General features: G+C 41.9%; 1 protein-coding gene across 1 annotated transcript; it reads left to right on the forward strand.

The window, feature by feature from the left end:
• The first annotated feature begins 1,371 nt into the window (after window positions 1–1,371).
• Window positions 1,372–19,973, forward strand: LOC104631758 (cytosolic phospholipase A2 epsilon). Its single transcript, XM_075753022.1, has 19 exons — window positions 1,372–1,420; window positions 4,083–4,219; window positions 4,534–4,665; window positions 5,806–5,846; window positions 6,756–6,798; window positions 7,395–7,458; window positions 8,847–9,007; window positions 9,217–9,309; window positions 9,951–9,988; window positions 10,663–10,819; window positions 11,307–11,443; window positions 11,944–12,166; window positions 12,951–13,065; window positions 13,706–13,843; window positions 14,541–14,648; window positions 15,793–15,984; window positions 16,463–16,629; window positions 18,084–18,267; window positions 19,130–19,973. Exons 1-19 carry the CDS (start codon window positions 1,372–1,374, stop codon window positions 19,366–19,368), a joined length of 2,418 nt encoding a protein of 805 aa, XP_075609137.1. The 3' UTR covers window positions 19,369–19,973.
• Window positions 19,974–21,310: the final 1,337 nt, after the last annotated feature.

Below are 21,310 nucleotides of genomic sequence, written 5' to 3' on the forward strand. Positions count from 1 at the left end.
TTGTTATTGTTTCATTGTTATTTATTACTTACTTCACCATTTAAGCAGTTGCAATTATGTACCAACAGCCTATTGTTCTAGGTGCTGCTTGTAATCTCGTTGTAAAATAAGAGGATGTGGACTGATAAAGCCCAACAAGGGACAAAACAGAGGGGAAAAAAAAAAAAAGTAAGGCTATTTAGCAACATCTTAGCAAAGAGATTTTTTTAAGGAGGGATGTAAATGAGACTAGTGATACTGTTCTAGGGATACTTGTAGGGTGCTCCACCCAACATGAAGAGCAGGGTGAGAGAAAGCGTGAAGGCCTTTTATTGAAGTTCAGCTACTAGGAGATTAATGTTGAATGCTCCCTGGAGGCAGGAACTGATCTCCCAGGACTGAATGAATTCTGATAGTCTGACTGTGAAGGGCCTTGAGAAGGAAGATGTTGACTTTTGCAGAAGTAACGCACATTCTTACTTTAAAAAGAGTATAAAAACTTACAGTGATCTAAATTACCTAATATTCTACACTCTAGAAAACAGCAATGCCTGCCTATTCACCCACTGTCAGCCAGATCTCTGCTCAGCTCCACAGTATGAGAGGAAGAAGAAAAATGCTTTTCTCAGCTGGTTGTGATAGTTTATGTTTCGTGACATGGATGGGTCCAAGTGAGGGGATATAGTATCAAGGAGATGATCTGAGCAAACAGTGTTTGAGACCACGTTCTTGGTTCGGATCCCTTCAGCCCGATAAGAAAAACTATACCCTAAATGTAATGAAAAAATCTACGCCCTAGAAATAGCCTCAATGTGAGCACTTAAAGGCAGTCCAAGAGGAGGAGGAGGATGTCCAGGTTTCTGCCCAGGTTACACGTGGGCTGGAGGTTGTGTCTATTAACATCAAAAAAAGAGGGTAGAATTAAAATGAAAAATTTTTGGTTTAGCCCTGTTTGAATGTGAGCTGTCTATGAGACAGGTCAGATTTTAGCTCAAGCCAGAACAGCTGGTGCCCTGCTCTTGTTTGGGATGCAGCATGGTGCTGGGGCTATGGTGTTTCTGAGCACGGATCACGTTGCTGTAACGCCTTCTAATGGTAAAGCACAATTAAGATCCAGTCCTGCTGCTATCCTGGAAGATAATTAGAAACTTGGTGTAATAACTGGACAAAGAGACTGTGCTGTCATAAACACCTGCTGCCACGCCTGCTTTTGGCAGGATATTGCCCCACAGTGATACCATGGCTGTCACCCCAAGCACGTTTGACATCTGCTCACGTGTTGTGGTCCAGGGGAGGGACACAACAGGTCGCTGCTGTGAAGCTCTGCTGTGTGTACCATGTGTGAGCCTAATCGCCGTACTTGGGTGGTGGTTAGGCTTACGTACCGGGGTAATGACGATTTGCTTGCACACGGCTGGCGACAGGAGCCTTGTACGTATACGTGAGGAGGCACTTGATGCAAGGCAATGGGACATTGTGTCACAGGTTGTGCTGTGGAGTTTTAGTTCTCACATCCGCTTGTGCCTGGAGCTGATCGGGTGGAATACAGGCCTGAGGTGTCCAAGATGTGTAAAAAAAAAAAAAAAAAAGGCTCCTGGGTGTTGTAAGTGCCTCCCTCACAACACCTGGAAAATACTTCATGAATAAGAGGTAATTAGGTTTCAGAGGACACCTCTAAAGTACAAAAGGCATCACCAAACACCTTTTGCAGAAGGGAAGAAGGAAGCATGCTTGTTTAGTGACTGTGTCAGAAGTCCCCCCAGAGAAAGTCAGAGAAGTCAGGGCTCTGACGTCTGACAAGTAATTATTTCTTACAGGCGTACAATACAGTGCAGTAGTAGACAGTGATCGCTTACAGAAAAGAAAAAAAATTGATGGACTTCCAAAATAATACTTTGTTCTTTGCAACAGACGTAGTCGGAGCATGTATTGCGATTTGGCGAATGAATGAATGAAATAAACTTTGGATAACTCACAGAATTATGCATTTGGGTCCTCCTGATCCTCCTCCTAGTGGGGACAAAGGCTGACAGCAGTCTGTGCTAATATCAGTCTGGACTTCCCAAGAGCCAAAAAAGATTTTCATATGGACAATTCCTGTACGCACACGGAAGTCTGGGAGCTATTGGGACTGTTAGAAGCTCAGGTGATTTCTATGTGTTTTCATATTTTATTAGAATTTATGTATCTTTGTATATACAACAGTTACCATCATCAGTCAAAGTTACTCTTTTTTTTTTGTTCGGAGTTACTCAAACAAAGATGACGTAAGTCTCAGGGGCATGGGGGGGGGCGGGGGGGGAAGGCTGTCTTTATTAATTCTTCAGTTACACATGGAGTGCAATAAAGGGCCAACTCAGTTGTCTGTTTCCTAAAGTCAGGCCTACCAGTAAAACTAAGTGGGACAACACTTAGGTCTGTTCAGATGAAGGTGTGTCTGCTACGCAATGGCAGGAATTCTTGAGTAGGTGGCATTACAAATAGAGGAAATATAATGCTAATGACGGGATTGGCCTTTCTGGGCAATACTCCCCCGTGCTATCTTTGGCACTTGCGTAGGTTGTCTTCCCTAACTAACAGATCGTGTTCTGTAGGGTGATCATCCCTGACTTTTGAGTGTGGGTCTACAGAATTGTTAATCTCATGATTCACATTTGTCTTTTATTTCCTAATAACAATGAGAAAACATATTTGCAGGCAGATTATTTTGACCTCAGAATGAAAGTGCTTGTTGATGACATAGGCACTGCAGACTGCTGCTGACCACTGTTTCATACAAAAGCTTTGGCCCTGAACATCCCTCACCTACGATGGAGCTCAGGTGGGAAGCCAAACTTTACAACTGGCCTCTCCAGCTGAGAAAGGAAAATAAAAACACTATAGCTGCCCTCTCTATATCTGGAAACATTAAAATTCATAGGTGAACTTTATGACCTGAACATGCCTCTAATTGAAACAGCAAAGCAATGCAATATTGTGCAAAGAAGCAATGTCAGCTCCCTCTGTGCTGGGAAGCACAGACAAGCTTTCACCTGCACATCAAGTGTTGCAAACACCTTTACCACTCTGGCTGAGGCACAGAGATGCAGGTGAAAATAGTGACATTAAGCAATATTTTTTTTATACAGCTTTACTGGCAAAAACTCCCTCAGGACAGCTGCTTCTCAAAGCAAATGTTATACCATCAAACTGTCCAACATTTCAATGCTTTTCTTATATGTGCTCATTTTAATCCACTTCATAGAGGATTAAATGCAATTCTTTTCCACAGATGATCGATTTTTTTTTCTTGAAACTTTTTTCTTGAATTTTTTTAATTGAAAAGGTCTGTTGTTGAGCTCTATGGTGTGTGTGTGTTGTTCCCTTCTTTAACATTCTAAAAGGGAAGAAAGCAGATTGAGGTCAGGTGCCTTGGTGGAAGACTTGCCTTCTCTGACAGCAATGGGGCTTCATGGGAACCTTCAGTGCAATGAGCTCCTGCCTCCGCTGTGTTGGCAGCCAGACGTGCTAGAGGAAAGAAAGGATGTTCCAGAAAGAGGACAAGACAGAACTTACAGCTAGTGCTACCCCAGAAAGATTAAGGCATGTTCATGCCTGTCTGTGGAAGCCCAGTGTGTAGGAGCTGGGCTCTGTCTGTCTGGCAGCCCCCGTCACAGCTTCTAATGTTGTCATCTGCCTCGTGTTCCTGACTGGCAGTTGAAGTGTCCACAGCACCCAGGCCTGTGAGACCGTGGTGGCTGTGTGCTTCTGTGCATATGGATGGCTCTTCGGCATTAAAACCTTGATGTCTGATATAAACAGACAGTTTGGCTATGTATCTCTTTGAAAAGGAATGCAATGTCACTGCCTGTTTTGAATGTTTATTGTTTTTCCAGCAATTAAAAGCAGTAGTTCTCAAGAAGAGCAAACTGCTGGGGTTTCACAAGAGTAAAGCAAGCTGGTTGTCTAGCACTGGCTTGATGGTACCTTAGCTAGCATCCTGGCCTGTGGTCTGCATATTGTCCTGTGTATGGAGCTTAAAAATTCACACAGCACAACACCTTATGGGGTACTAGATGTGTTTCATTGGTCCACTGCTTTCATGCTTTCCTTCTCTTCAACAGTAACCCAGTCAGATTGCTATGTAAGCCTGAGCCTGCCAACAGCTTCAGTGCAGCATTTCCGCACCAAGACGGTCCAGAACACTAAGAACCCAACATGGAACGAGACTTTCCACTTCACAATTCAGAGCCAGGTTAAGGTAGGAACGCGTCTATCCTCAACAGATGCTCTTACCAGATATCAAACCTACCATACAGCCCTTCCACTCTGCGGGTCTTTCTGAGTTCTCTTAGGAAATATTCATGCTCCCTTACTGTAGCTGTTTAGCTTTTGATGGTTGGATAACCTGCATAGTCAATAGAGTCTGTAGAGAGCAACTGCAAAATTTCTAGTTTTTCATTCTTGAACTTCTTTCCCAAATTCCTTTAGCTAAAACGAAACATCTGTAGCATGTTATGTTTCTTAAACCTTACATAATTTATTTATTTATTTTTTTTTTTTTTTAAATCCCAGAACATTCTGGAGCTAAAAGTTTGTGATGAGGACAACATAACTCAAGATGACCACCTCCTCACTGTTTTCTTTGATGTCTCCAAAATCCAGCTTGGAGAAACCATTCAGCTATGTTTCCAGCTGAATCCACAGGTATGGATAAAATTCAAGGACAAAGCTAAGGGGATGTGGTCAGATAAGAATGTGGTTATCTCACAGAGTTGGCCAACATTATTGGACTTGATCGGCTGGTTGCTGTCCTTGATGTCAAAATATCAAGTTTAATCCAATAGTTTTGGACATCCCTTTGCATTTGGAGCTGGTGGTGCTGAGCTGTGCATTATGTTCTGCTAAATATAAAAATAGTCATCTGCAGTCATGAACTGCAAACCCATCGTGGTATTCTGCTTATTTGGAAAATGAATGTAACGCATCACTGAACCATTTTAAAAAATGAGTTTTTCAACAGGTCTCGATTTCATATCATCAAGACAACTTTATACTGAAGGTTTAAGGGCAGTGTTTAGGCCTAGAAATGCTTAACTTGAATGAGTGCTGATTTGATTTGATACCTGTTTTGGAAAGGCTGTCTCTCCATGCTGGATTTTCCTTAGTGCTCACACTAGGAGGGCAACAGTATAATGGGAGTTGCACCAAAATCTGAGAAGGAGGAAGGAAATCTCAGGGGGAAGGAATTAATTACAAAAGATAAAGATGAAGTCTGAGCACGCAATGAGTCTATGCGTCTACTCCACCAAACCAAAGTAAACCTTCCAGAACACCTTGGGGATCATTTGCCCGAGTGTGCCACCATGTTAGTGTGCCACCATGTTAATGTGCCACCAGGCCCATCTTCACAGGCTGCGGGTGAGGGCTGGGAGAGGAGCTGGGTGATTTGGATGCACCGGATAAAGCCAGCCTCGCTCATGCTGAGGATCAGTGGGGAGCGTGAGAGATTGTGGGAGGGGAAGGGGAATTGCAGGTGGCCTGTGAAACAGTGGGGGGGTGAACCTATGACTGCAGAAAGGGGGAGCAACAGCCAAGATGCCATGCAGTATATGTATTATATTTGTCTTGCAGGGTCTGAACTAGGAGTTTGCTAAAATAATGGACATGACGTTAGAAGTATGTGACACTAGAAGTGTCACAGATACAACATGAAGAAAATTTTGTCTGTTGTATGTGCAGTGAGACATTGGCTTATAGACAGCCCTGAAGAACACTGATCCCGTTAGATAATCCTCTCCTCACAGGAGGGCCACCTGCAGTGACTGCCTTCATTTTCTTTTGCAGGGAAAAGAGGAGCTGGAAGTTGAATTCACAATGGAGAGCAGGTGGGTAAGGTCAAACAGACGATCAACAACAATTTCAGCCAGAGACAAAATGTTACTGACACAAAACATGTTTGCACTTGCAGCCTCCTAACACTGTTGCCATCTGAATAAAGTAGAGGGGAACTTTGGGTGTTCAGGAAATGGTTGTGTAGGGCATTTCATGGAGAAGGGGTGCAGGACAGTGCATGATGTGCGTGCGTCTACACCGGGCATCCAGACGCACGGAGAAGCGAGCACAGCTGCTGATGGGAGTGTAGAGATGTCCCTGACGGCTGCTGCTCACCAGGCTGCCAGGGGCATTCTGCACAGGAGGAAGTTTTAAGTTTCAAACCCTGCTTGCTCCTTACTGTGAGATCCCAGGTGTTTGCTTTGTCATAACAATGTGGGAAAATGATACTTGGAATTTGTTTTAGTTGTGGGACTAGATTTAAAAAGATTTTTTTTTACTGTGTTTCTATGCTGACTGTACAGTTAATGGAGAGAATGGGCATGTAAATCAGTCCTAGCGCTGCTGTTGATTTTTAAGGTAAACGGTAAAATTTTTTCCTTTGTTGTTATGGCATGCTGGATGAATTCACAAACTTTTCAGCTTTGATCCCCCTGATTTGAACTGAGCAATACAAGGCAATAGCGTAATTATGCCATCTCTCTGTAAATTTGCTTCAGTGTGTCAGAAAACAATCCTGTCTGATACAGTGAGGATCGGCAGATCTCCATAAATAAAGTTCAGACTTAAGCCCGAGAGAGGCAAACTGAATTGAATGTCCAGCTAGAATTTCTGATGCTATTTGCCCATGCTGCCTGTCCAAAGATGGACTTTAAAAGATAATGAAATAATATTTAAAGAAGAGTTAAAAAACAAACAGATTTTGCTGATTTTGAATTGATTGTTTCCATTTTGCCTTTTAGTCCGGATCCTCCTGAAAACATTGTTACCAATGGAGTTTTAGTGGTAATTTTTATTTCAGAATCCTTTCCCTGCCATAAAGCAACGCTTATTGCAAAGCCAGTGTTAAAGGTACCGGGCAGTTCTCCGTCCGGTGGCACGAAGGCCTGGGCCGAGAGGCAGGCTAAACCTCATGTCGGCGTTGGCTTCCCCACGCAGTCCCTGCTAGTGACTCCAGCTGGGAGAGGCTGCAGCTGCAAAAGCTGTGAGCTGCCCAAACCAAGCCGGGCTCAGGCGGGCGGCATCCCTCCGTCTGCCCGGGGAGAGCCGGGCTGAGCACCCTGCCCGGCGGCGGGGCGGGGGGGGCGGGGAAGCTTTCCCCTGTGGCTGCTCCTCTCCCATGCCCTTGTGTTGCTGCTCCTTCAGGCAGGAGCAAGCAAATCCCTTCTCTTTCCTCTTCCCTACACGCTCTGTTACTTCCCGTGTGGCAGCCCCATGCCGCCTCCCTAGGCTGGTTCGGGGGGTTACAGGCTGGCACCACCTCCCCATGCCCCGAGCCCCCCCCCTCCCGCCCCGGCCCCACACATGCCCGAGGGACGGGCCGAGGCAGGGCTCTGCGGGCAGTGACGGCCTTTTTCTCTTTCCCCGGCTGTCTCCTACAGTCCCGTGAAGTTTCCTGTTTGGAGGTGCAGGTGAACGGCGGCAGGCTGAGGAAGGACAGCACCGGTGAGCCTTTCGCTGACTTATGGAGCGAATCTGAGTGCTGCTTTATGGCAAAAGCGCTCAGTGTTTCGCACTTCAACACCCTGGTTTAAAGTATTTAAAATGCAAGACAAAAATCTCACTGAGGCCAGTGGCCTCTGGAGGGGGCTGTAGTTGGTCAAAAATACACAGATTGTTACAGCATGTGGTGTGATGAGCATGTGGTCTGGTTTCCCCGCAAAATACTTGGCTCTATAATGTCTTGTCAGATTCGTATAATTTTCCTAAGTATTTGTGCAGGGAACTGAATTTTTAGAAGCTTAAACTGGAGCCAATTCTTGTTGTTTCTGGATTCAGAGACAAAGAAAATGGGTAGGATGAGGACTGGGCCTCTCTTATCAATTTAACTTCTTAAAATTTCTTTAGGCATAACAACACAAAACATGCCACTAGGCCAAAGATAAGATAAACAGTCTTTTACAAAGACATTTGTTGCACATTTTAAGCAGTGCATCACTACCACGTCGAGTCTGTGCTTGTGGACCTGTGCATCTCCTACGCAATTTTACATCATCTCACTCTGACATCTTCTGATGGCCTCAATCCACCAAACTGCTCAAGCACGTGGGTGATCCGGTTGAACTCAGTTGTCACAGTGAAGAAGTTTGCTAAATGTGGCTGAAAATGCTTGAATGGGATAATTCTTTTGAAGGCTGATTATATACCTTTGAGCGTGTGGATTTACAGAGTATATTTCACCTTGAACCTGGGTTGATACCATTCTATATAAAAAACATTTTTCAATTGTTTTAAGAGATGTATCTGGGACTTACTATATGAAGGCCAAAAAACCTCTAGACAGTATTTTTGTAAGTGCTAGAAATTATTTCAAAAGAAATATTGCAGGTTGAAGTAAAGGGAAAGATGATAGAGGGACTGAGATTTTACCAGTTTCAAAGAGAACTGTGCTTTGCTATGAAAAAAAAAAATTCTCCCAAAAGTCTGAAATTTTCAAAATACCTTATTATTACACCAGAATAAAATTTTAGTACCACATACTGTCTTATTGCTGAGGTACTTTGAAAATTTGAGACTTTCAGGAGAGAGGGCTTTTTTCCTAAAAAACCTGTTATTGGCTGTGTATCATTATTTAATGAGTAGAGCAGTAGCCTCAGCAATCACATTATGTATGGAAGCACAGTGGTACTGTAGCAACAGTTACTCTACGGCACGTTCTACAGAAACTTAGCTCTAAAGCTGAAACCCAAAGGTGCAGATAAGTGAGTCTATTTATCCTATAATTTGGGTATCCAAATTAAGTCATTATTTAAGAAAAACATATATTACGTTACCGTGCAAACAAATTGTCCACATTTTTTGAGGAACTTAAGCTTGAAACTCCTTTGCTTCAGAGAGGAAGTTTGCGTTAACTGTGGACGGGTCGTACGAAGGAACCCAGACGCACACGCTGAGCTCCTGCCTCTGCCCGACCTCCCCGGCCAGGTTCCACTACATCAAGTACAATCAGTCGGCGCTCACTGTGGCACTACCCCGGCGGAGGCGGCTCAGCAGGGTACGTGATCGCCTGCTAGGGCATGGCTGGCTCTGTGCTGTGGGTTTGGGCACCTCCAAGACCTGAGTGTGTGCGCACGTCTGTCTATGCAGGGAATTGATAGGTGTATATATATGTGTGAGGCACAGGAGATTTACCTCTTTTTTCCCCCCCCTTTTGTATAATAGTTAACTGTCTTTACTAATTTTTTTTTTTACCCTTTTTTCCAGTCTATATCAAGTCAAAATGAAAGGGATATGAATGAGTCTGTGACTCTAGCTCTGAACTCGCTTCCTATACAAGAGAAAATAACAATAGCAGAGGTGAGAACAAATCTTTCTTCATAAAATACAGTCAATACACATTCAGTTCAGTGGGCAATGAGAGTCTGACAGCTCAGTGATTCAGTTCCCGTCAGACACGAAGCATGCTACAGTGTAAGGTGTGAATGACAGTCATTCTGCAACTATGCAATATTATTTATTTTTTTTTTCTTCTGCATGTGGTTGCAGTCATGCCATTCAACCCTGTTCTGAGTTTAATTTCCTCAGGACATATTAGATATGTTCATCCACATAGTATGCAAGGTAACAGTAAAGGATATGAGTTGCATTTGCAAAGAGAAAGCCTGAAGCAGAAGATGAAACAGAGAATATCCATATGCCTGTGGTTTAGATGCCCAGCTTTCAATGATCTTCCCAGGAAATGAAGGTTAAACTAGATGTTCAGCTATAAAAAAGCTGAGGGGCCCTAAGCCCATATGGCTTGGGTGAATAGCCCACTTCTATTCAACCCAGACTGGAGCTCATTATATCTCTCATAACCCAGACCATTGCTGGCCAGATTCTGCAGCTGCACTGCTCACTGCAAGGATAGTGAAATTCAGCCCATAGATGGAGTGGGGGAGGAAGGCGCAGGATTAATGACCTGAGCATGCTTACACTGTTTGTATTGCGATTTTCAGGACAGGACAATTGACTTGTACACAAAGGCAAATGGATGGTAAGTGCGTCTCCAGCAAGACCTGATCCTGTAACTGGGAGACATTTGTCCCTACACAAAGCTCATTTGAAATCAGCAGGGGTCCATGCAGGCTCAGTTGTAAGCAGAGGTGTGTTCATCTTTTGGTTGCAGGCTTTTGTTTGCCAGATTCTCCTTTTTCAGTGATGGAGAATTAAATCATGGTCCCCTTTTCTCCCAAGTTTCCAAGCTGTTAGTGCAGCTCTGTAAGTAGATCTTGATTTGTGTGCATTATTATGCCCACAGATGGAGAGAGCAGCTCCACAAAGAAATCGTACTTCTGTATTATACAAACAAAATAAAACCAAGGCATGGTAGTTGTTTCCCTAATCAACTGCAGTGCCTGTTGAAAGCTGTTATCCAGTTAAGGCACATATGGCAGGCACTACTGAAACTTGAAAAATGAATTATATGAGCAAACAAAACCAGAACTGTGTTATAGGAACCTCATTACCATACCATGACGGTATGTCATGTTCTGCTCTGCCTTCCCATTTGCATTCTTTTTGGCAGCTACAGCAATTAGCAGAGGCCTGTCTGTGGTGTTGCTCTTTCTCATTTATTACATTATACTGTCCACAAACTGGTCTGTAAACACACACAAGCATAGCTGGAGTCAACCACAGCGAATAATAATGTTTGTGCCCTGGTCTCAGGACTCAGGGTCTGTGTTTCAGGCCAAGAAACCTAGACGCACGCCTGGGGTTCGACCTGTGCACCGATGAACAGGATTTCCTGCACAACCGGAGGAAGGTGGTTGCTGCTGCGCTGAAGGATGTTCTTCATCTGGAGGAAGATCTGCAAGAGCATGAGGTAACCAGCAAAGGCACTGCTGGGGGATTTTTCTCTCTCCTTTCTCTCAAGCCTGGAGATGAGGAGTGGTTTCTCCCCTCTGACCAGATGAGGAATGAGGACCTCTGTCAGCAGCTCCTTCTCCAGGGTGCTGTTTGGAGCCAGGGCGAACTCAGCAGGAGAGCTCAACAGTCTGGATGAGCAAAGTCTCTATTTCCACTTGGCTTTCAAGTGAATCATGTGAAGGAACTTCAAACCAATGAGTTTGGTCCATGTTTCTTAAAAATCCTTCCTGAAGTGCCAAAATCTCCTAGTATACCTCACAGGGATGTCTAGCAACTTGTATTATTTATAACTCATAGAGCAACATTGCTTTATCTCTAATGTATGATGTGCTTTATTTTACTAGTGTCTGAATGTTGCTTTTTCATGTCTGCCTTCTTTTGACATGATGTGCTTTGATGTCACTGTCCCACCTTTGCTTTCTGCCCTTTTTTATTTTGAACAGGTGCCTATAGTAGCTGTGACCACAGCAGGGTGCGGGATAAGAGCACTCACTGCCATGTACGGCAGCATTTTGGGTCTTCAAAAATTGCGTGTTCTGGACTGTGTTTCATACATCAGTGGCTCATCTGGCACAACATGGTGAGGAGTCATTTTGAGGCTGTTCGGATCTTGTGTTAAGCAAAACCCATGATTTGTCTAGGGTTTTAAATCTCGGTGAGGGTAAAAAGGGTCTATGGAGTTATTGCTTCCATCTCTGGCCAATGAATGCCAGGGTCACCTTTGAAAGGCCTATTGTGCATCATAATTTCGGTGTCACTGAAGTAGCCTATCTCTAACTAAAAGAGACTTTATTGGAAGTGCAGAAATCCTTAATCCTATGCAAAATGATCCTTTATGGTTATTTACTGTTGGACTGAAACAGCATAGACAGCTGGCGTAGCTGCTTGCTTTGGGTCCCAGATCAAGTGATTTTGATTGATTGCCTTTAGACTTGCATTTCTGTTCAAAGTAAGCTCGAAGGAGTGGAGTAACCTAAAGCTAAAACAACAAGTGCCCAAAGCTCTGCAAAGCATATTATCTGAGTTTCAAAAGCACCTTCTTAATTTCTTTCTGCTTTCCATCATGTTTCCTGCCTGCAGGACCATGACAAAACTGTATGAAGATGCTGATTGGTCACGTAAGGATCTTGGAGAAATAATTATCGAAGCTCGGAAGCAAGCAGCCAAGTGCAAGATGGGTGCTTTTTGCTTGAGAAGTCTGAGGAATTATTACAGAGAGCTGAGCCAAAGGACCCAAGCAGGCCATAAGACATCTTTTATTGATCTGTGGGGGCTCATGATTGAATCCATGTTAAATGATGGGGTAATGGCTATACATCTTTCTTCTCATAAAGTTGGTGACTTGATCTTTATGACCATTACGAGAAATTAAAACCCTAGGAAGAGGCACCTGGCCAATAACACTGTACTTGGTATGTAGGCAGAACAGCACTTATTTACATTTATAACCTGGAGACACGGTGTATAGAATCATAAGTTTACATTGGAGCCTCAAGTATGATTGAATGTAACGTGAAAAGCTCAGACTAGTTCTAAAGTGTGTAAGATGAGCTGCTAGTATTGAACAGCTCAAGGCTTTTTCCTCTGTGGATGTTAAATTTCAATATGGTTTTCAAAAAAATTCTTGACTAGAAGGGTCATTAACATGCTGCCTTGAAGAACTCTTATGTTTAACAGATGAAATATATGATAATAGCTGAATTACCCAAATCTACCCTATTTTTTCACTTACATTTAGCAATGTGAAGTTACAATAGCATGTGAAGCAACTCATTACCATTGTTGTATGCTGAACATAGAACATTGCATCTTAACAACAATTATTCCTGTTGCCCTGATTTTCTTGCACTCTGTTAATCAAGCACACGGAAGTAAATTTAGGAGGAAATTCAGGAAAATGATATCCCATATTCAGACTGTATAATACTGATATTTATAAGCTGATATCTTTAAGGGATATATATACACGCTCACACACACACACATATATATATATATAAAGACTGACTTTATAAGCTAATATCTTTAAGGAACTGATTATCAGCTAACTGTTTGTTGGGTTGTTGTTTTTTTTTTTTCTAATCCAGAAATGCCATCACAGACTTTCTGACCAACGTCGGGCAGTGAATCAGGGTCAGAACCCACTGCCCATCTACCTTGCCCTCAATGTCAAGGACAAAGTTGCCACCAAAGATTTTAGAGGTAATGTTTCAATTCTGGAAAAGAGCTATGTTTTAACCTGTGGAGATACAGCGTGAGGATACTGTAAATAATGATGAATTGTTTTTTAAATTCTCTCTCCAAGCCAGGAGAAGTCCTGTTCAGAGATATAAAGGGTAACTGGGCAGCCATAGGATAGACAGTAACAGTTCAGTATTTTGTAAGATCTCCTGGCATGTAAGTGTGCATATTCAGACATTAAGTTCAAACTAATAACACAACATAGATCTGTGACACTGTCTCAGAAACGCTATGAATTCTTAAAGAAAGTGATTCACTGGAGCTTTGAGTTTGCTTAATGTATGTTTTCCATGGTTGGCTGAAGGCAATAAAAGCAATAGAAGTAAATCTGTATTCTAGTCCACCTTCCATGAGAAAACATCCCACTTGCTAGATAAAAAGAAAGAATAACTTGATTTTTCCTTTAGTCATGACATTGTTCTTTCACAAACCTGTAGGCAATGTGATGGCTGGTTTGGTGGCCGCTTTCAGCAGGGTTTGCTCAGGGCACGTGCTAAGCCAGGTTGCCTGCGAGGGCTGATGCCTGAAAGGTTTATTCCACAGGTGGCGACTTGACCGTTTTTAGTAGCAGAGCTAACATTTTTGGTGCGTGTGTTGGCAGAGTGGGTGGAGTTCACGCCGTACGAGGTGGGCTTCCTCAAGTATGGTGCCTTCATTCGCTCGGAGGATTTTGGCAGTGAGTTCTTCATGGGTCGCCTGATGAAGAAGCTTCCTGAGTCCCGGATCTGCTTCATGCAAGGTGACTCACCAGCCTGGGGGAGTGACAAGATTTTAATACGACCACTAATGATTCTGGAAATTAGTCCACAGAAAGCTGCTGTTTTGCGTGTGGCAGCAGAGGTACTGGGTCAGTCAGCTGAAATTCAGGATGTCTCCTGAGACTCATTCACCTGCCCTTGCTAGCAAAAGTGTTTTTGTCACTTGGACTAAGATAAAATGAAACTAAAATGACAAATAAGTTGTTATGTACCATCGCGAGTATTTTTAAAGTATCACTGTTTCCCGTAGCTTGCAAAACATTTTGAAATTTGGAAATCTGTGAGACTTTGTGGAAGCTGAAGGAAAAGTTGAGAAGAAATAAATAGGGCAAGAAAGAGGGGAATCAAGGAAGGAGCTGGCTGAAAATATTTCTTTATCAAAGGAAATGAAAATAGGAAAATGAAAATGTCAAGTCTCTCTCTCTCAAAAAAAAAAAAAAAAAAAAATTCCAGGCAAAATGTGGCAGAAGGGAACATACTTTGAAATTTCTTCTGAAATAAGTTTGCCTTCTGAGTCAACTCGAACACTGAAATAGATGTCTGGACTTATGCAAAAATTGGATAGAAATATGAAAAAGTTAGAGCAGAGCTGCGGAAGGAGCAGAAGGCAGTTCTTTTTTAAAAGAACTTCCTTATGTTTACCTCAGCACTACTTACTATATCTCTTGCACTTCCTAGGAATGTGGAGTAGTATCTTCTCCAAAAACCTCTTGGATGCCTGGCACGCAGCTGACAATTCAGAGGACTTCTGGCACAGGTGGACCCAAGACAAAGTGACTGAAATCGGTAAATCTCAAGTACTCTTTGACTATGGCCTCCCTTCTCCAGGCCCCTCTGATGGTAACTGTGCTCACATTTCTCATTTTTTGTGTTTCTGTCATCCTGGTGCTCTCAGCTTTGGGGTATGGGAGGCACCAGGAAAATCAAGTGATTTGATTTTACTGAATAGCCAGAGCTTTGCTTAAATAGTGAGATTTTTAGAAGGAAAAGTACCATCAGACAGACCTTGATGGAAAGGAGATAGGGATGGATATATAAGGTGGTCCCTAAAGCGTTGTGTTTAAGAGGCTTGGAAGGAAGAACTTCTGTCAAAGCCTCGTGTTAACTATTTGCTAGCCAGAGAGAAGCTTGAGTGTTTCCTTTCCAATATCTATTTGCCCCGCACAGCGCATTTCTCCCTCAAAAGCTGACTGAACTGAAAGATTTAGTAGAGGTTCAAGGAAACCAATGTAGTGGAGCTCTATTACAGCAGCTGAGAGAGGCAGCTCTCTACTGAAAGAGCATTCCTAGAAAATACTCATGACCTTCTTCATGTCAAAATTCAAGCAAAGACACTGATTTCATAGTGAACAGACTTTGGTAACATTTCTGTAGACTATATTTTTGAAAAATCCCAAACTCTTATGTATGGGTTTATATAAATAATGGCAAGTTTGTGTTGAATTCAGCTGGCTACACCCAAACAAAACTGAACAAACTGGTTTTTTAGAAGTAAAAATATTTAGTTAAAAAATAAAATGTTCAGATTTTCAAAATAAGTTTTGAATTTTGTATTTAACCTACATGAAATCTAAAAGCAGTAATCCCCTCAAATGTATAAATAAAATTATTTTCCCTGTTTTTTGCTTGCTTGGAAAAGTGAATTACCTTAATGTCTACTAAAATCATGTTGTTTTATGAGAAAAAATGCTCCTTCAGTCAGACATAGCCAATCATGTTTTAGAAAACAAAAGTAAGTTTATATTTTTGTCAAGAAATTAACTGGAACTCACAGCAGACCATAGGGAAAAATAACATAATGCTGAGAGCTGTGAACACATGATTACTATTGGTACAGATGAGTCGCTGACTCTTTCTCCTCTTTGTGCCTAACCTCCTCTTTGTTGTGGTTATAATTCAATTGCATGTCATTTATGCCATGTATCTCTAGAGGAACAACCGGACTTGCCCGAGAAGCCATACGAGATGGCTACATGCATGTTCACTCCAACGAGCGGCCTCTCCACGGCTCTCCGGGATATCCTGACGGACCGCCCTGCTGTCTCCAAGTACCACAACTTCCTGAGGGGCTTCCAGATGCACAACGAGTATATCCAGCAGGAGCATTTCACAAAATGGAAAGGTGTGGACATCTCTCCTGCCTACGTGCCTCACCGGTCATCGGGGCAGGTGCAGGGGCTGGGACTTAGCAAGGGGCATTTGTACGTCCTGAAGAGGACTGAGTGGGTTTTGTGGTTAGTTGTTAGTGCTCGCTGAGAGGAGAGGAGGGAAAGCAAAGTAACTCCTCACATCTTTCACTTCCAGTAACGTAACTGTTCAGTTTTGGGGTTGTTCGGTACTGGAAATTCTTTGCTGGGATGAAAATCGCTGGGGTGAGGCTCTGCACATATGGAACACCTGCCAAGGTTTTGGTGCAGTTCATGGGTTTGGAAATACCAACAAAACGTGAATGGAGAGGCTGAAGGAGCTTTAAGATTGCTGTACACTCCCCTTCTAAGGCGAAGGGAAAATCCTGGATGGGAGGGAAGCTTGCCTTGCTTTTTCTTTCTAACTTGACAAATGTCTTTCTGCATTTTGCTAATAGCTGTGAATCTTTTTAGACACTTTGCTGGACATGTCTCCTAATGACCTGAGAGGCAAGTCGGAGCACCTGGAGTTGGTGGATGCAGCTTTCTTCTTTGAAACAAGCTGCCCACCCCTTATGAGACCAGAGCGGAAAGTGGACGTCATCATACACTTAAATTACACTGGTGGATCACAGACCTTGGTGAGAAGTCTCAAAACTGTCTTTGTTTAGTAACGACTTCTCCTTTGCTTTCCACAACTTTCAGACAGGTGTCTGTAAAATGTGGAACTTAGTGGAATTTGGTAACAGGGTGTTTCCAAACTTAGAAGAAGAATAGAAATTCCCAGAGGGGAAAATATCTCTATTTTTCTCAAACTACTTTTGAAATAGCCTTAAGCACTTCACCAATGAAATAGAGAGTGGCACAGTGAAGTTATGATGGTTGAGCTGCAACTTCTATTACAATTATATGTAAGATTTAATACCAGAAACACTGCTGGGAAAATTCTGTCCGTGATTCGGATGCTGAATTTAATCTGCATTTTCCTTAAATGTATAAGATTTTGTCTTCTTTTTGTAATACGTGATTTTCTAGCTGTCCAAGAACAACCTAGTGAGTGAAGAATTTCTTCAGCTTTATTCTTATCTCTCTTAATAAATATGATTTTTTGTCCTTAAATAGTGGGCTTGAAGCAAGATATCAAATGCATTTACTATGTTTACAGAAACCTGATTTGGTTAAAATTATTATATAGATTTTAAAGTGGTATTCACCACATGAAAAGACAGATTTAGACTTCCAAATATAAACTTGTAATTGTAAACCTGTCCCCGAAGGGCACCACAGAAAACACAGAATTCACTGGTTAAGGTTCTTTAATTTTTTTCTAGTGGAAGATACTTTAATGCTGCTCTTACACTGTGATGCCACATGAAAAATATTTGTCTCTGTACTGCAGCTGAAAAAGAGCACATGTAATAACTTGTACTCTGAAGTCTTTTGGAAAGATTTAATTCAAACAAGCTGAGGTGGTACTTCAGTGTTTTGTTAGAGAATTTAATAAAGTTGGTCATCCCAAATAAGCTTTCTGATGAATGCTTTTAGTGCTAAATTTTGAGGTCTAAAATATGTTATCTTGTAATCTTAAATTATTTGTAAAATTCAAAGTAATAGAAATGGATAACTGGGTCTCAAAACCCTGCTAAAGTCTATTGAGGTCAACTCACAAGTTATACTGCTATATAAACAGATAATGTGACTGTGAATCTTATTGTCTTGGACCACAAATTTAGTTTTGTTTAGATCTAAATTTTTCTGACTTAGTTCTCCTTTAATTAATTATGCTCTATAACATGCTTTAAATTAATCTGTTCTGTTCCTAAATCATATTCCCATTTTACAGACATGCCTTGGTACATATCTAAACCCTCTTTACCATCTTGATAGCAGGTGTTTTCCTGTAACACTATTTCCAAATGGCTCCTCAGGCAAGAGGAAAACAGCCCCTGGGGCTGCAGGTGCTCACGTTATTGCTGGCTGTCCAGCGCTATTGATATATTTTGTGCAACGTGGCATTAATTACTGGGCTTCATCAGCAGCCTGATCTCGGATATCTTTTCCATTCCTTAACCTGCTGCTGTTGGGCCACGACCAGCCCCTGGAGCAGGCGTGCAGATACTTCTCGGAGCAGGGAATTCCATTTCCCAGCATTGGGCTGAAGGATGATGAGAACAACCTGAAAGAGTGCTACATGTTTGATGGGGCAGACACCCCAGGAGCTCCTCTGCTGCTTTATTTTCCATTAGTGAACGACACCTTCCAAAGATATGTAGCACCTGGTAAGTCAACAGTACCCAGCTAATTTTATTGACCCAATGAACTCTCTCACTCCGTGTGTGCTTTTTCCTCATCCCAACACAAAAATCCTTTGTTTCTTTGCTTGTTGCTACTAGCGAATACATTGAAAAACGGGGTGACACAAACTGTTTGCAAAATCAGGTGAAATCTTGTGCATAATTTTAGTTTGAGTCTTGGTGCAATTCAGTGAAAGAAGAAACACGTTCTGCAAGTAGAGGAATGGGAACTAATTTCTTCTTTTGATCTCCAAAAGTTTACTTTAGCATGTAGAACAAAGCATATTTTTCCGATTATGTGTTTTTGTGACAGTCAGTTCTAGGGGAGAATGGTTCTGTGGAGGGTCACTGTGGTTTCTATTTGGGCTATTTAATGTGTTGGTTGTCTATGCTGGAAAATCGAGGCAACAGTACATAAACGAATACAGTCACTGTGTCCGTTTGAGCTAGTATGTGAGATGCAGGCTATGTTTTTATGATTTCCAAGGCTACTAATACTCTGCTTCCTACTGTCCTATATATACCTTTATTCCTTTTACCTTTAGTATGTATTCTATTCAAGAACCTGCAGGGTAAGACTTGAGCACCTGTGACCACATAAAATGACATACTGTGAGCTGGCCAGTAGAAGGTGCTGGTTGCAATGGAATGATGTTTAGTGACTTTTTTTTTTTTTAAATTCCAACAGGCTTTGTTCAAAAGTGGATTTTTTTTTTTCCAGGGATCATAGCACTGCACTTGCCTTCATAGCAATTGCATCTGCCATCTCTCCAAGTTATTCTTGACATAGTCTATCAGAGTACTGTAATTCCCCGGCACTATACAAACACGTTTTTTCCCTTGACAGGTATGTCCCGCAGTGCTGCCGAAATGGAACTAGGCAAAGTTGACATCTCCAGTTTCTGCTCTCCGTACTCAACAAGGGAGGTCTCGCTGAAAGCAGAAGATTTCAACAAGCTCCTGAAGCTGACTAATTACAACATCATGAACAACGAGAATATGATCCTTCAGGCCTTGCGCATGGCTGTGGCGCGGAAGAAACAAGCTCAGAGCCAGCCAGTATCACAAGCACAGTCCTCTGCTTGAACAGCGTTTTCCTCTCCTTTACTGAGTATTTGCCATAACAGCACATATGAGATAGCTACTTTGCTGTTCTTGGCAGGCGCCATCTCTTTCTGCTAAGTAATCTTCTCGAAAAAGAAAACTTGAAATATTTGTTTCAAAGCCATACAGTTCAGTTTACTGAGCAGCTTTTTTGATCCAGAGTTGTGATATCAAACACAGCAGTCTATGTTGTCAACACCATCTCACTGTGATGCTCAAGAGGTGAAGATTCAGCTGTGTGTGATAGGGAAATAATTTTAGCTCTCTATCTCTTTTATTGTCTTGGTGGCTAGTCACTAATATTTTTTCATATGCAAAATACTCTGGCATTTTGTTAGGAACATTGCTAGCAAATCCATAAAGACCTCTTCACACATAGAAGGTGGTGACCATGCAATATCAATTTAAATAATTTTCCTTGGTTTTAATGACTTGAATTAAATGGTGTTCTACCTTTTAAGAGTTTCGTTTCTCAGGTGCTTTCTTGTCATGAACTGTCATGAAATATATATATCTTATGAAGGATATTTGGTTTTTCAAACTTGTGTTGGATAACGGATGTTAGTCTTGTAGGTCTTTGATGACATCTATTCTTAACAATTAAATCAAACTTATGAATTTGTTTTGAAGATCATTGCCATTTCCTCTCGCAACCAACTGTGTTCTGTCTAAGATCACATACGTGTGCTGCAGTTGTCTCCTCAAAATGCAGTTTTGCTTTGGCTTGTTCAATGTAGTGAATTGAAATGTTACTGAAACAGATATCATGTGAGGGGGATTGAAGGATGTATGATAATTGTACACACAGAATCACACTGGAGAACTGGAACAAGTTATCAATATTCTGTTCACTGCATCACAGTTGTTAAACAACCATAAAATGTAAAATACAGCCGCTAGGTAGGCTAGTACAAATTAGGATGATATGATTGCCGCATTCTAACTAGTTATTTGACAAGTACATTGAAGTGCAGTGGCTGAGGGGAAAAAGCTGATTTATACACATATAGCAGAAAAACATAACAGATCTCAAACACCAGTGCAGCTGCCAAAGAACAGAAGAAGAAACGCCCATTCTGGGAATGCACTAAATTATGCATGCAGACATCTGATAAAGGACCTGATGAGCAATCTGTTAACAAAACCCAGCACTCCAAGCTGTACAGGAGGATGGTTTGTAACGCGGGAAACAATTGTGTCATTCCCAAGAAGCAAGAAGCTTGCCCACCAAAACATGGATGTTGATCAAACATCATTACATACCTGAATATGGATATATAGCAAAATAAATATGTAGCATTTCTTCCTCTGCAGCTAATGAGACATTTCATAAGTAAATCCTCTGCCCCTTTGGACAGTTTTTCAGACATTATGTAAAAATATTAACTGTTTGGATTAAAAAAAAAAAAAGAAAAAGCCCAAGTGTTCTGAGGAGAAAGGACTCTACTCAAACACACTAAAGGCCCAGAAAGGTCCAGCAGTCTCTGAACTCTAGACATGTAGCTTCTGTTGATAGTGTGAATTCTTCCTCAGAGGCAAGTTACTGGAGAAAGACAGGTGGTCTTTTCTAGAACTGGAGCTGGTTAAGAAGTTGGTTTTTGCTGTCTTTTTGGTCACAGTCCCACAGAAGCATTGTGAAAGAAAGGCAGGTGCTGGCAGCTCGGAGTTTGTCAAAGGCCAGCCAGGACAAGACCTAGAGGAGTCCCTTAAAAAGTGGCCTAAAAGAAGTCAGCAAGAGCTATAGAAGAATCTTTTCTCTCCACAAATTTCCCAACAAGGTACACAGACAATTTCAACCTTATCTTCTAAAGTCCTGTCCACTGTTTTATTTGAGAAACCACTGATGAGCTCAAAATAAGGTACTTGAAGTGTCAAAATGGGCATCGTGACTGAATCCTTAATGCCTGCCAGGGAGTGTGTTGTC

Source organism: Balearica regulorum, chromosome 5 (genome assembly GCF_011004875.1).
Source record: "Balearica regulorum gibbericeps isolate bBalReg1 chromosome 5, bBalReg1.pri, whole genome shotgun sequence".
NCBI classification, from domain to species: Eukaryota; Metazoa; Chordata; class Aves; order Gruiformes; family Gruidae; genus Balearica; species Balearica regulorum.